The 16303-nt window shown below is 37.3% G+C and overlaps 1 protein-coding gene across 3 annotated transcripts in view; it reads right to left on the reverse strand.

Annotated features, from left to right (window-relative positions):
• The window catches only part of hook3 (hook microtubule-tethering protein 3), a 59577-nt gene extending 43373 nt beyond the window's left edge, over nt 1-16204 (reverse strand). For 2 of the 3 annotated variants that reach the window (XM_062031156.1, XM_062031157.1), the window contains exons 1-2: nt 16006-16204; nt 286-371 (exon numbers count right to left, since the gene is read on the reverse strand). In XM_062031156.1, coding sequence (XP_061887140.1) covers nt 286-371; nt 16006-16062 — 143 coding nt within the window. In that variant the 5' untranslated portion in view covers nt 16063-16204. The remainder of the gene's footprint in view (nt 1-285; nt 372-16005) is intronic. The other variant, XM_062031155.1, reaches the window with a different exon arrangement.
• Nucleotides 16205-16303: the final 99 nt, after the last annotated feature.

A 16303-nucleotide genomic window follows, 5' to 3' on the forward strand; every position in this document is an offset into this window, starting at 1 on the left:
TTGTTGCATCTCTTATGGTGCTCACAAATAGGTTCAAAAAGTGTTCTTACTGTTTTATTTATGTGTTACAGCACTTTATATAGATCTGTTTTTTTTTATTTTTTGTAAATAAGACTGCATTTGTTCATGTCTGTTAAAAACAATGAATTACTTAATAAAGCCACTTTGTTTGTCTTATAACATTTTTTTAGGTAACAAAATAAATTACGTCATTAGATTAATTAATAATGAATAGTAAAAAAAAATTGTAATCGCTTGACAGCACTATTAATAATCACAACTTACATTTTCTGTAGGGTTTGAGCCATGACGATACCACTCGTCAAGTCATCCACCGTCTTGCATGGAGCCTCCACACCAAATGTTTGAACCTGGAACAGTAAAACTGTTGTGAAAAGCTTGTAAAAAGACAAACATTAACAGAGGGCAAAAAGCAATAATAATAAATACGATGGATTTTATTACTAGCCATTAGAGGTGGGGGAAATAATCTATTTTTAGAATAATCGCAGTTCGGACATGGACGATTATTAAATCGATTAGTAAACGTCAATAATCGATGATCGATTTATTTCTTGTAAATTTAAAGTAATGCAGACCGTTTCTAAAATTTGGCCGTCTGCAGCAAGCCACCTCAACGAGAGATCCGACCAGCTCCTTTATTTTAGGGCACTTAGGTTCCAGTTTTGCACACATTTCCATTAATGTATTAAATGTAATGGGAATTAGTTTAACTGTTTCTTATTACAAATGCACTGATTTAAAGTTGCTTATTTAGTCAAACGAAAGAGAAAAGAAATGTAAAACTGCATCAATCTACATTAATGATGCACCAATAATTGATTTTCAATCGAATCGTAACTCCTGAATCATAATGTGCCCAAAGAGTCCCACCTCTACTAGCCATGATTATGTAACATTTATGTACTCCAATTATATTTTTTTATCAATTGTTGCATGTCTTGTAATGCCAGTATTAGGGATGTAATAATTACCGGTATAAACAGCAATAAAATTCTAGACGGTTACGTTAGTATTACCGTTTGAAATTCAAATGAATGGAAAACTGTGTGACAGTAATACCACACATTGAAAAACTCAGTGATACTGCTCGTTTTCTAAAGAAGCTGCAAGCACGCTATTTGCTAGCTCGCTTAAATGCTAGCTCGCTTAAATGCTAACATGAATACAAGACACAAACATTTTAAACATAAAACTTGGTTAAAAGACTTGAGTGTGTTTTTAAGCACTTTTTAAACACATTCAACGAAACGTGATAATTATAACTAGGATTACACAATATAGACAACATAGATTATATGAATTTGGCCCACAATCGTTTTTAATATTATCGCTATAGAATTATAATTCATTTTGATGACACATTCTAGCTGTGTTAGCAAATTTGATGGCGACAAGCAAAGGGACGCAATGTAAACGTTAACATAGGTGGACAGATCGATACTAATATCGATAGTTACAATACCAAGTATAATATCACTATTTGGTCGATACTACAGTGGCTACGTCGACATTTTTTATTGTAAAAAAATATTTTGTCGTTTTTGTTTCCAAAATGTACAAATTATTTAAATCAGAGCTAATAGTAGGAAATAATTTAAATATTTAATTGATTGTTACACAGCCATCCTGTGTTTTTGTCTGATTGAAACTGTGATAAAAATGCAATCATTCAATGATCTTAAAAATGTTAAGTATCAATACGGCCCCTCTAACTACTTGGTATTGAATCGATACCCACATTTGTAGTCTCACCCAAAACTAATGATAAGTATCTAAACAACAGAAGAATAGGTGTTTATTACATTTTAACTGAAGTGTAGACATAACCATGTTTGTAAGAGCAGAAAATAACCAGATATTAACAGTAAATTAGCAAGTAGAATAATAATAGTTTTGACAATATAATACAACTGGAATTTTTAATGTTCCTGCTCGGGATGTCACAGTATGAACATTTCTTATCACGGTTATTATGACCAAAATGATCACGGTTATCACTATTACCGCTGTATTTTTAAATGTACTCAACATTTTCAAAAAGTATTTATACTGAAATCTTTTAACCGACTTTTATTTAAAAAACACAATACGTTCAAAATGATTTCCTTTGTAGAAGAAACATTATTGTGGATGAAAACACTGTTTCATGGACCTCAAGTAGAAATTAAAAGTGCATATGAAAGCAACAAAAGCATTATAAACAAAGTACTATGGCAGAAAAAAATTACACAAGTAACTGAAATAAATGTGAAAATTGTGCAAGATAGGACTTTATGTACATAAAGGGTTCAAAAATAAAAAACAATGTAAGAATTTTGAAAGATGGCACCTGATAGCCATAAGACATAACTGCACTTTTTTTCCATATACACTACCGTTCAAAAGTTTGGGGTCACATTGAAATGTCCTTATTTTTGAAGGAAAAGCACTGTACTTTGCAATGAAGATAACTTTAAACTAGTCTTAACTCCTTAAAGAAATACACTCTATACATTGCTAATGTGGTAAATGACTATTCTAGCTGCAAATGTCTGGTTTATGGTGCAATATATATACATAGGTGTATAGAGGCCCATTTCCAGCAACTATCACTCCAGTGTTCTAATGGTACAATGTGTTTGCTCATTGGCTCAGAAGGCTAATTGATGATTAGAAAACCCTTGTGCGATCATGTTCACACATCTGAAAACAGTTTAGCTCGTTAAATAAGCTACAAAACTGACCTTCCTTTGAGCAGATTGAGTTTCTGGAGCATCACATTTGTGGGGTCAATTAAACGCTGAAAATGGCCAGAAAAAGAGAACTTTCATCTGAAACTCGACAGTCTATTCTTGTTCTTAGAAATGAAGGCTATTCCACAAAATTGTTTGGGTGACCCCAAACTTTTGAACGGTAGTGTATGTCATATAGTAATTAATTATACACCAAAAAACATTAACAAACTACTATGTTACATACATTTTTGTTTTAAGTAATACCTTTGTGACATAAAAAAAACAAGTAATGTAAAAAAAGACTTTACTTTCTGATATCAATATAAAACTCAAAGCAGTTTGGCTAATTAAGATGAAGTCTAATAAACAAGTTTTGTTCTTCTCTAACAATGCCTCCTTGAGGTTCAGTGCAACAGTTTGGCCAGCAAAAATAAACAGGAGTGATACCTCTCACTTCGAATACACAATTTTCACAGCCTGCGTTCAATTTGATGAGATGACAAAACATTACAGCTAGTATTTATGTTATTTGAACACTGATACAGTTTGCAGTTAAATAAAGGATGAGTCAGCATCCCAGTAAACAAACTAAAGACTTTATTAACAAGTTGTGGCAACGTTCCCGACACATCGACTGCTGCATGTTTCTTCACGTCATTATTTCTCAGTCACAGTTGATGGACGCTGTATTGAGAAAACAAAAGCAACATAAAATACTTTTCTCCTTCGCTGTATACTTTGTGTGGGACAGATGCGTCCGTCTCCAACATTGTCCACACCTGTTGCAATCTTAAAACTGCAGTGCGCTCTTAAACGCACGCCGATACTCCATGGGAATGAAGCGAGGGAAAATGAAATTAAACCAAGCGCTTGGCTGTGTTTACTCCCAGGGGAAATCTCCACAGCCAAGTCTGTGGAGTTTGTTCCGCCATGATTTTCAAACCAAACGGCACTAGAGTGCATGCGCCAGTGCTGCTGTGACTTCGTTTCCAGGAAATTAACAGTTTTGCCTAAAAGGCATTAATAAATTACAGTTTTTTGGTAATTAAAAATTTAAACGGTATAACTAACTGTTGGGAATTTTACCGCAGTTTATCATTATACCTTTTACCATTGCAGCCCTAGTTACTGCATACCTCAGCATCCAAATTAGGAGTCTTTGTAACCTGTTTTGAAATTATTCTATCATCGCTTACATACCAATTAATATATTGTTTATATATTGTTCGCGCGGAAGCCTGCATTATGCATCACAATTTCAGGCCATATTGCCCATCCCTAATTATAACCTTGAAAATGTTGGTCACAATAACCGTAATATGCCATTTTTATATCGTAACATCCCTAGCCAGCATAAGTCTTGTATTAGATTATATGTATTAGAAATTATTAAAATAAATTATATTGGAAAAACAAGTTTGAAATGTAAAATTGTCGCTGTATTAGCTGTAGCTTCTTAGGTGCAGAAGTAAACTTAGTTTCTACAAACTGCTACCTTGCACACTTCTGTCAACATTTCTCTTGCTTAAGGCTGACAAAAATCTGCTAAGACTGGCAAATCCACATGCCAACAGGCCATGTGGCTAAGGATTGAGAGAAGGAATGTTGAAAATGTGACAGGAAGGAAATGACAAGATTGAGCACTGGCCCACATAATGTTTTCCCTCATTTTTAATAACAGAATGAATATGTCATTCAGTTCTAGAGTCCTTTGTTGCAAGATGGTACTGATGGAGATGTTCAATTCCTTAAAATAAACAGTACAGGAAGTACACCAGCATGTGTGACTGTGCTGCACTGATTGCAAGGGTTTTGACAAATCTAAAAAAGGACAGCAAGAACTGTTTGATAGCTGACTGCTAATTGGCCCACATTCAACACATGACAGAACTGAAACAAAACCCCTTTGATTACGTAACACCATGTATTGCAGGGGCAGGCTGCATTGGGCTTTAATAACACAGGACCGGTTACTTTTGACTAGGCTTGATGAGGACGTGGCCTTTTTACTTGTATATGAATCCACTTTACTCAAGTTACTTCTGGAGCAGTCCAGGATTTGTTTGATGCGACTATTTCCGCTGCCAGGTGTGGTCTACATCCCTTCCCTTCCCAGTGGAGAGGTGAAAGGAAAGAAAACATAAAACCAACAAATCCAAAACACAATGATGAAGTAACAAGCACTACCTAGCTGTTTTAAACAGAGTGTTAAGCAGTATTTATAACAGACAGCCTTTGACATGAAATATGGTGGGTGCATGACATCAACGCTTATTTTTGAATGGCGTTCATGTATCAAATCACCTCCTAATCCCTGGCAGCAATTGATACACAAGGCCACGTGAGTTGTGTATATGCTAGGAACTAACTAGCTTGCTTAATTATTTAAAACAAGGACAGGGTTAGGAGTTATCGCCAGTGGCAAAAACGGGGGTTGAGGAAAAGTCTGAGGTCATACTCACATTAGGCCAATCGTTCCATGCCTGAGCCTACTTAACACCCAAAGCACGGACTGTAAGCACGCTCAATCGCACTTAGGCATGGCACGGGAAACTTGAACATGTCCAGCACAGGGAAAATGGCCTTTTGTGACTAAGTTAAAACAACTACGTTAAATTAATATGGTATCGGATACAGGATGTCTAGCACTACCCGTTAGGTATACTGTACTGCTATTAGTACCAAAACACAAGGGCACCATAAAGTGCAATACACCATAACAAAGCACAGAACTCAAAATACTGAATAATGTATCTTATTCAAATATGTAAGACCATTTAACAATACTATTAGCTTCTAATAACCTTACAAAAGGTCAGTCAAAATCAAACAGCCTACAGTCTTTTGAAAAAAGCTGCAGCTAAGGATTATTTTAGTAATTGAGTAATCTATCGATTAGGTTGTTTAATCAATCGAGCAATCGGTTAAAACACTATAATCGCAAAGTATATTTTAAGGAAAATAGTGATATATATATATATATATGTATATATATATATATGTATATATATATATATATATATATATATATATATATATATATATATATATATATATATATATATATATATATATATATATATATATATATGTCATACGCCCTCGCAGAGCAGAGAGGTAGCGGCATGGGTAAGGTTAGCTGTGGCAGGTGGTGCAAGCGGAGCAGTGCGAGTGGAAATACGAGAGAGAGAAGGTGCCAATCTGGTAACAAATGGAGGAAGAAGAATTAATTCCCAAGAAAAACAGCACAGGGTCCATCGTCTGGCGGTGGTTTGGCTTCAAGCGGGAAGATGTTGAACAGACAACCATAATATGTAAAGTATGCGGAAAAAGCGTTGCTACAAAAAGTAGCAGCACTACTCATTTGTACCATCATTTGAAAAGTCACCCGCTACAGAATGAAGAGTGCTTGAAACTCTGCATGTCAACATATCATGCCGGTGCCACACCAACAAAATGCCGAAGCAACCAGCACTGACCCAATTGAGCCTGGCGTCTTCCATTTCCAGACCAAACAGCATTATTCTAGTTTTCCTGAGATTTAAGGATAGTCTGGTTTTGTCAAATTTAACAGTAGAATTAACTGAAAGCAGATAGCCCTCTTTTCAGTCATTTACAATATTTGTTTCTGTGGGAGGAGAGCCGGGCGCCATCTTTACACATAGGAACCACAGACAGCCTCACTACTCGCGACTCACCAGTAAGAAGCGCCGCAAAGTAAAAAAAATAAAAATAGGAGGGAAAAAAAATATCATTACAAAGCCAAATGTCAGATTTTTCTTCACCGATGGCCTTAATGCAAATATTCTAAAAAAAAACAAAACAAGCAAAGACATTGAATATGGGTGTTATCGTTTGTGCTATGGTGCCATCTTTTGGATGAGTTCGCTCACTGCAGGTGCCGCAGTGCCCTTCTGTTTAGACTGAGCTTTCAACCGGCCGTAGAAGTGCCAATCCTTCTTCTAGCCGTCCACTGCATTCCTACTCATATGGATTATACATTCATCACTCCAAGCAACGTTTGTATGTTTTACAGTACAACTAAAACAATTGTTACTTACTAAACCGTCCCATGTGTGATGTCTGTAGGCGTGTTTTCATGCATATTTGTATGTACTGTCGTAATGTAATAAAGCTAGCATCGTTAGTATTAGCTAATATGCAAACAAGTTTATGAGTGTCTGTTAGTATTATCAACTTACAGTGGCATGCTTTTTGTATTGTTTGTGTTTCGTAAATTCACCAAAACTTCACCATGGAGTTATTCAGTCTGTTTAGCTGATTGGAGAGCCAGCTTCCGCAGCTAGTGGGTCTATGACGACGACTTGTGTTTTGTTTGATTATCCGTTTTACTGCCGTGTTAAAACATAGTTTGGAAACAATTAAGATATGTAAATAAACATCTACAAAATATGTATAGGTAAATAACTAATTTCACAACATATATCTGCGGCTTTTGGAAAGTTATCGACTTTGCAGCACATCTCCATTTTGGAATAAGGCTGTAACACAACAAATTGTGTAAAAAGTGAAGCGCTTTGAATACTTTCTGGATGCACAATATAAAAATCACAAATCAAATTGCAAAAGCAAATTTGGAGAGAAAAAGCGCAATTGGGTTTTTTCTCAAAAGACCTATCCAACACCACACATAAACTGTACCTGCCAGCTCATTACACTCTGATGCAGTTCACCACACAGCCAATCAATGACATTAACAGTGTGTTATTCCTGTTGCTGTTTTTCAGATTAGCTTGTAGCTAACAATGCAACAGTTTAAAGAGGTGAATGCTGATAACTTGCATTATGGTGAAACAAACAGGCACTTTAAATCACCACTCCCCAATCAAATGTGTGCTTATTCTAAATGGGTTTTTTTCATGTTAATTAATGGAAATCAATTATGAAATGCTGTTACTAGATTACAGAAATACAAATAAAAAATGTCTAATGATATATTTTACAGACAGATAGTGACAGGAATGTACACTGTATCACATGCGTGTGCTACTCATTGTGCAAAACGTTTTAAATTTAAGTAAATTTGATCTCTAAAATGTGTATGTGGCTCAAATTCTTCCAAAGCAGGACCACAACATACAGCTCATGAAAAACAAGATGTTTTGTTATTTTCATTGTAAATGGGCCAAATCACTTACATTACAAAATAATAATCTAATGGAAATGACTGTTGTAATTTGACTATTAGGATGAGCCATTTGTCTTCAAACAATCCGACCTCAATCCAAACCAACTATAAAATGGGTTACTACCTGTAAGTGGCATAAAAGCAGTAAACAAACCCAAGGGTTGACTTACTGAACCCCTTTTCCGTTTAGCGTCTTAAACCAAAATGTTATAATTTGTTGGTGTCTGGTAGCAGAGTAGAAATAATTAAAAAGTTATTAGCAAATCCCAATGCTACTATTAATAAACGTGGTGTCACTATTTTAAACGAGTTGTCCATACACCAAATAACCACAAAAATAGCATAAAGACGACGGCTGCACTGTTTGAATGGAGATCTGCCTAGGAAACAAAGTACAATTTAAATGCTGCCAGTCATATAAATACAACACAAATAGCTCCCCTTTTCCTTTTGTCATAGTAGCTGTAACTGTGATGAAAGTTGAGAACCTCTGGTCAACATGAATGAAGTGTTAATAAAACAATGTTCCACTGAAAGGGAAGAAAATCTGTGCAAAAACATTTTGACTTTGTTAAACTACTCAAATATTGAAGAAATCCATTTAAACATGGCAGATTATTTTATTTGATAGGTGACTTGTGCAATAAACATGTGATGTGTTTTAATATCAGGCATGTTACAGACACATAAACAAAACAATTTTAGCAGAAGTTATTCTTGTTGAACCCTTATAAGATCAATGCAATGCATATTTTCACTTCAAGCAGCCAGTGTTGTATAGAAACAAGAGTTTCCTCAACATGCCATTTCAGTTGTGTGTTTACACATCCTCGCAATGTTATAGGTATGCAGTGGCATCCCCTATACCAGTGATTCTTAAACTGTCATCTAGTGGTACGCAACATAATTACTTAATGTGATATTGTACTGACGTGACTCGAGCCGTTATCAAAGGTCTATCAGCCTTCGATGGAAGTCGTTACAATCCGACTACTGTAGGCCGTAGTCGACTCCAAAATAAACAATTAAGACACAATACAATTGTCTTACTCTGTCATCTCTATCACTCAACATACGTGGGAACCGAATGTTCCTCACATTCCCTGCTTACGTCCACCTTTTGCCAGCTTCATAGCCAATCAACACGCAGAACAAAGACGAACATTGGCAGAGAAAGCTGTAAGTAACAATAAAAAAATTACAGAAAAACTGTTTTGATATTTATTTGTGTACAATGTTCATTTAACTTTTATGTGCAATTAATTTAATTTGATTATTTATTCAAGTATGGTGTTTTAAGTTCCTATATTCAAACACCGTGTTACTGTTTAAACTGTGTTATGTTAAGGTGGCCAAACTTATTAACTGTACTTGTTAAATAAAACCTCTGTCTTGTTTTAATGAATACTTAAGCCTACTACACTACTGTATTTTAATGTAGTCATTACAGTGGCACACAGCCAAGTGTTTTGTGGGGTGGTACTTGGTGAAAAAAAGTTTTAGAAACACTGATCTATACCCTAGTAGAGGGTAGTTAGACTGCATATCACGGCAAAATGACTTTGGTATAGTATAGTATTATATATTACTATTAAGTGACGTAAACATAATCCAAAAAGTAGCACACGATGCTTTAGGAATATTTTTCGCCGCTTGGTTTACGCATTTATAAGCAAAAGAGTACATTTGACTGACTACTAAATCAGGAACGAGTAAAATGCTCAAATCAAACCAGATTTATAAAATAATACTCTTCCCATATAATATATGAAACTCTTTGACCAAAACTAGAGGAAATCCATTAGGAATTTTGATCTTGTCAAATATGCAGAAGCGCAAAACGCAGAACACATGTAAACAAAGACGAACATTGGCAGAGACAGCTGCAAGTATTTTTAGTCTACTTTATACCTTTTGTTTTCGCCCTCTTGTTGTGCCCTTGTGTGCATTATCCTTTCCATCCTTTGTAACTGAACTACTGTGTGGAACAATTGCCCTTGTGGATCAATAAAGTTTGTCTAAGTGTAAGTCTAACAATAAAAAAATAAATAATAACTTTGTTTTGATATTTATTTTAGTACAATGTTCATTTAACTTTTATGTGCAATTAATTTGATTTGATTCCTTATTTAAGTATGGTGTTTTATGTTCCTATATTCAAACACAGTGTTACTGTTTAAACTGTGTAATATTACAGTTGCAAAAATGATTACCATCCATCCATCCATTTCTACCGCTTGTACCTTTTGGGGTCGCGGGGGGTGCTGGAGCCTATCTCAGCTGCATTCGGGCGGAAGGCGGGGTACACCCTGGACAAGTCGCCACCTCATCGCAGGGCCAACACAGATAGATGGACAACATTCACACTCACATTCACACACTAGGGCCAATATAGTGTTGCCAATCAACCTATCCCCAGGTGCATGTCTTTGGTGGTGGGAGGAAGCCGGAGTACCCGGAGGGGACCCACGCAGTCACGGGGAGAACATGCAAACTCCACACAGAAAGACCCCGAGCCTGGGATTGAACACAGGAGTACTCAGGACCTTCGTATTGTGAGGCACATGCACTAACCCCTGTTCCACCATGCTGCCACTACTAAACCAGGAGGGAGTAAAATAAGTGAACTTGAGACACAAAGAGGGCAAAATCACCCATCAATGCTCAAATGAAACCCGATTTATAAAATAACACTTCCAAAATAATGTATGAAACTCTTTAACAAAAACTAGAGGAAATCCATTAGGAATTTCGATCTTGTCAAATATGCAGAAGCGCAACATGCAGAACACATGTAAACAAAGACAAACATTAAATAAATAATAAATGATAAATGGGTTATACTTGTATAGCGCTTTTCTACCTTCAAGGTACTCAAAGCGCTTTGACAGTATTTCCACATTCACACACACATTCACACACTGATGGCGGGAGCTGCCATGCAAGGCGCTAACCAGCAGCCATCAGGAGCAAGGGTGAAGTGTCTTGCCCAAGGACACAACGGACGTGACTAGGATGGTAGGTGGGGATTGAACCCCAGTAACCAGCAACCCTCCGATTGCTGACCCAGCCACTCTACCAATTTAGTCTACTTTATACCTTTTGTTTTCGCCCTCTTTGTGTGTCCTTGTGTGCATTACCCTTTGCATCCGTATCCTTTCCAACCTTTGTAACTGAGCCACTGTGTGGGAACAATTGCCCTTGTGGATCAATAAAGTTTGTCTAAGTCTAAGAATAAAAATATTAAATAAAAACTGTTTTGATATTTATTTTAGTACAATGTCCATTTAACTTTTATGTGCAATTAATTTCATTTGATTCTTTATTTAAGTATGGTGTTTTGTGTTCCTGTATTCAAACAGTGTTAATGTTTAAGCTGTGTAATGTTACAGTGGCAAAAATGATTACCAAACTTGTTAAATAAAACCTCTGCCTTGTTTTTGATGAATACCGTATTTCCTTGAATTGGCGCAGGGAATATAGTATTCGCACGTCTAGAATTACTGCCGGGTCAAACTCGTTTTTCAAAATAATTAACGCATGCTTGGCCTTATCGCCGGTTTATTATTGAAGCTGGATCAAATTCGTTTCGCAAAATATTAATTTTATTATCGCATGTCTATAATTTTCGCCGGGTCTAACTCGTTTCGCAAAATATTTAACATATGGCTAGAACTTCCACCGGGTCAAATTCGTTACGTCACGAGTGACGCATCTGTCCTCATTTTCAAAATGGAGGAAGCTGCTTTCAGATTGAGTGAGCCTATGGCTTTGCACTTTGTTTATATTATAAATGTTTTTTTGCATTCTATTTTAGTTACTTTGAATTTATAACCCCCTGGCGCTGCTTTGTATTCTTTTTGTACTGTTTTGTACTACTTTTGTACTTATTTGATTGTTGAAATGTTGAAATGTATAAATAAAACTTTAAAAAAAAAAAAAAAAAAAAAAAAAGGAAGCTGCTTTCAGTAGTTTACAATCGCACAAAGGAAAAAAGATAAAGAGCTTTTCAGTAGGATTTAAGGTCCAAGCTATTGAATACCGGTACAGTATGCTAAAGAGAACAGTAAGCAGCTATGTTTTATTAATATACCGTAGCTGCGTGTGTGAAATACTGTATAAGTCATTAAATGACTCCCGCCTCCTGGTGGTAGAGGGCGCTGCCGCGCTAGTGATCCTTCTTGCGACTTCCGGTACTGCAGAAGAAGTGAACACACGCAGCAAGAGATTTTTTTTTCTTTTAACAAGGATTTCATACCGGTATCTAAAATAAAACAGTTTTCTAAACTGGACTTTCAATCGAAGCAGGATGTAATAATTAAAGGAATATCTCCATCGAAACAGAGACTTTTAAAACTGAAGAAAGAAAATAAGGAAGACTTCTATAAACAAGTTATCGATGCTTTTGGTCAGAAGGAGCTGCAAATGGACTCCATTTATAAGTACAGGTAAGACCATAATAACGTTTTTTTAATTAAATGTGCTTTTCATGATGGTATGCTTACATCACACTCAAAGCGCACGCCTAAATTTTATGGATTCCTTTTGATAAACGCCGGAGTGAGAAGAGGTTTTAAAATAATTACCGCATGCACGGCCATCCCGCCGGTTTCCGGTAAACGCAGGTGTGACAGGAGGTTTTAAATTAATTAACGCCCCTGCGGCTATTCAAGGAAATACGGTACTTAGGCCTACTACACTAGTGTATTTTAATGTAGTCATTACAGTGGCACACAGTCAAGTGTTTTGTGGGGTGGCACTTGGTGAAAAAAAGTTTTAGGAACACTGATCTATACACTAGTAGAGGGTAGTTAGAATGCATATCACAACAAAATGACTTATACAAACCCCGTTTCCATATGAGTTGGGAAATTGTGTTGGATGTAAATATAAACGGAATACAATGATTTGCAAATCCTTTTCAACCCATATTCAATTGAATGCACTACAAAGACAAGATATTTGATGTTCAAACTCATAAACGTAATATTATTTTTTGCAAATAATAATTAACTTTGGCACTGGCTGCAACACGTGCCAAAGTAGTTGGGAAAGGGCATGTTCACCACTGTGTTAAATGGCCTTTCCTTTTAACAACACTCAGTAAACGTTTGGGAACTGAGGAGACACATTTTTTAAGCTTCTCAGGTGGAATTCTTTCCCATTCTTGCTTGATGTACAGCTTAAGTTGTTCAACAGTCCGGGGGTCTCCGTTGTGGTATTTTAGGCTTCATAATGCGCCACACATTTTCAATGGGAGACAGGTCTGGACTACAGGCAGGCCAGTCTAGTACCCGCACTCTTTTACTATGAAGCCACGTTGATGTAACACGTGTCTTGGCATTGTCTTGCTGAAATAAGCAGGGGCGTCCATGGTAACGTTGCTTGGATGGCAACATGTGTTGCTCCAAAACCTGTATGTACCTTTCAGCATTAATGGCGCCTTCACAGATGTGTAAGTTACCCATGTCTTGGGCACTAATACACCCCCATACCATCACAGATGCTGGCTTTTCAACTTTGCGCCTATAACAATCCGGATGGTTCTTTTCCTCTTTGATCCAAATGACACGACGTCCACAGTTTCCAAAAACAATTTGAAATGTGGACTCGTCAGACCACAGAACACTTTTCCACTATGTATCAGTCCATTTTAGATGAGCTCAGGCCCAGCGAAGCCGACGGCGGTTCTGGGTGTTGTTGATAAACGGTTTTCGCCTTGCATAGGAGAGTTTTAACTTGCACTTACAGATGTAGCGACCAACTGCAGCTACTGACAGTGGGTTTCTGAAGTGTTCCTGAGCCCATGTGGTGATATCCTTTACACACTGATGTCGCTTGTTGATGCAGTACAGCCTGAGGGATCGAAGGGCACGGGCTTAGCTGCTTACGTGCAGTGATTTCTCCAGATTCTCTGAACCCTTTGATGATATTACGGACCGTAGATGGTGAAATCCCTAAATTCCTTGCAATAGCTGGTTGAGAAAGGTTTTTCTTAAACTGTTCAACAATTAGCTCACGCATTTGTTGACAAAGTGGTGACCCTCGCCCATCCTTGTTTGTGAATGACTGAGCATTTCACGGAATCTACTTTTATGCCCAATCATGGCACCCACCTGTTCCCAATTTGCCTGTTCATCCGTGGGATGTTCCAAATAAGTGTTTGATGAGCATTCCTCAACTTTATCAGTATGTATTGCCACCTTTCCCAACTTCTTTGTCACGTGTTGCTGGTATCAAATTCTAAAGTTAATGATTATTTGCAAAAAAAAAAAACGTTTTTATCAGTTTGAACATCAAATATGTTGTCTTTGAAGCATATTCAACTGAATATGGGTTGAAAATGATTTGCAAATCATTGTATTCCGTTTATATTTACATCTAACACAATTTCCCAACTCATATGGAAACGGGGTTTGTATTATAGTATTATATATTACTATTCAGTGACGTAAACATAATCCAAAAAGTAGCACATGATGCTTTCAGAATGTTTTTCGCTGCTTGGTTTACGCATTTATAAGCAAAAGAGTAAATTTGACTGACTATTAAATCAGGAGCGAGTAAAATGCTCAAATCAAACCCGATTTATAAAATAATACTCTTCCCATATAATATATGAACCTCTTGGACCAAAACTGGAGGAAATCCATTAGGAATTGTGATCTTGTCAAAAATACAGAAGCGCAACACGCAGAACACATGTAAACAAAGACGAACATTGGCAGAGAAAGCTGCACGTATTTTTAGTCTACTTTATACCTTTTGTTTTCGCCCTCTTGTTGTGCCCTTGTGTGTATTAACCTTTCTATCCTTATCCTTTCCATCCTTTGTAACTGAGCTAATGTGTGGAACAATTGCCCTTGTGGATCAATAAAGTCTAAGTCTAACAATAAAAAAATAAATAAAAACTGTTTTGATATTTATTTTAGTACAATGTTCATTTAACTTTTATGTGCTATTCATTTGATTTGATTCCTTATTTAAGTACGGTGTTTTATGTTCCTATATTCAAACACAGTGTTAACTGTTTAAACTGTGTAATATTACAGTTGCAAAAATGATTACCATCCATCCATCCATTTTCTACCACTTGTACCTTTTGGGGTCGCGGGGGGTGCTGGAGCCTATCTCAGCTGCATTCAGGCGGAAGGCGGGGTACACCCTAGACAAGTCGCCGCCTCATCGCAGGGCCAACACAGATAGACAGACAACATTCACACTCACACACTAGGGCCAATTTTTTAGTGTTGCCAATCAACCTATCCCCAGGTGCATGTCTTTGGCGGTGGGAGGAAGCCGGAGTACCCGGAGGGAACCCACGCAGTCACGGGGAGAACATGCAAACTCCACACAGAAAGATCCCGAGCCCGGGATTGAACTCAGGACTACTCAGGACCTTCGTATAGTGAGGCACATGCACTAACCCCTGTTGCACCGTGCTGCCCAAAAAATGATTACCAAACTTTTTAAATAAAACCTCTGCCTTGTTTTTGATGATCACTTAGGCCTACTACGCTACTGTATTTTAATGTTGCCATTACAGTGGGGTGGTACTTGGTGAAAACAGTTTTAGAAACACTGATCTATACACTGGTAGAGGGTATTATAGTATTGTATATTGCTATTCAGTGACGTAAGCATAATTCAAAAAGTAGCACACGATGCTTTAGGAATGCTTTTTCGCCGCTTGGTTTACGCATTTATAACCAAAAGACTACATTTGACTGACTACTAAATCAGGAGGGAGTGAACCCCGATTTATAAAATAATTATCTTCCAATATAATATATGAACCTCTTGAACCAAAACTAGAGGAAATCCATTAGGAATGTAGATATTGTCAAATATGCAGAAGCGCAAATGTTAAGTCTTGCTAGATTAGACAGCGAGCACACAACACATCAGCAGCTAAAGCAGCCAACAGCTGGCCCGCATACGTCATCGTCGTGAGCTCATGTCATTTTCCTGCAGGAGCAACCCGACCTAACCAAGCTAGCAGCATTAGCCTGTTAGCACGCCGAGCTAACGCTAGCACTGGTTGCTAGCTAGCGAGCTAAGCTAGTGGCGGGGCAGAGGAAGAAAAACAACACCCGCGCGCTGTGTTCAATGACCTACCCATGTCAGAAGGCTGTCACAGAGTTCAACCCGATCCAGCGACCCCGACGTAGTCATTGTTACCCAAAGTCGTTGTGGAATTTAGGTGACAAATAGCGCCTTAAGTTAATAGCAACCCCAGACGCACCCGAGAGCTGTCGCTGGCTGGTGGGTGTCTCGCAATCCTACACCGGCGTCTGCCGGAGGCTGGATGGGTGGGCGGAGTCATAAACTCTACTGTTAAAGTTCCACACAAAATAATAGGCAAATTGTCTGTAACACTGTAAACATTGTTTACAGTTTTACAGTGGTCATTTCA

This window comes from Entelurus aequoreus, linkage group LG21, assembly GCF_033978785.1.
Source record: "Entelurus aequoreus isolate RoL-2023_Sb linkage group LG21, RoL_Eaeq_v1.1, whole genome shotgun sequence".
In the NCBI taxonomy this organism is placed as follows: domain Eukaryota; kingdom Metazoa; phylum Chordata; class Actinopteri; order Syngnathiformes; family Syngnathidae; genus Entelurus; species Entelurus aequoreus.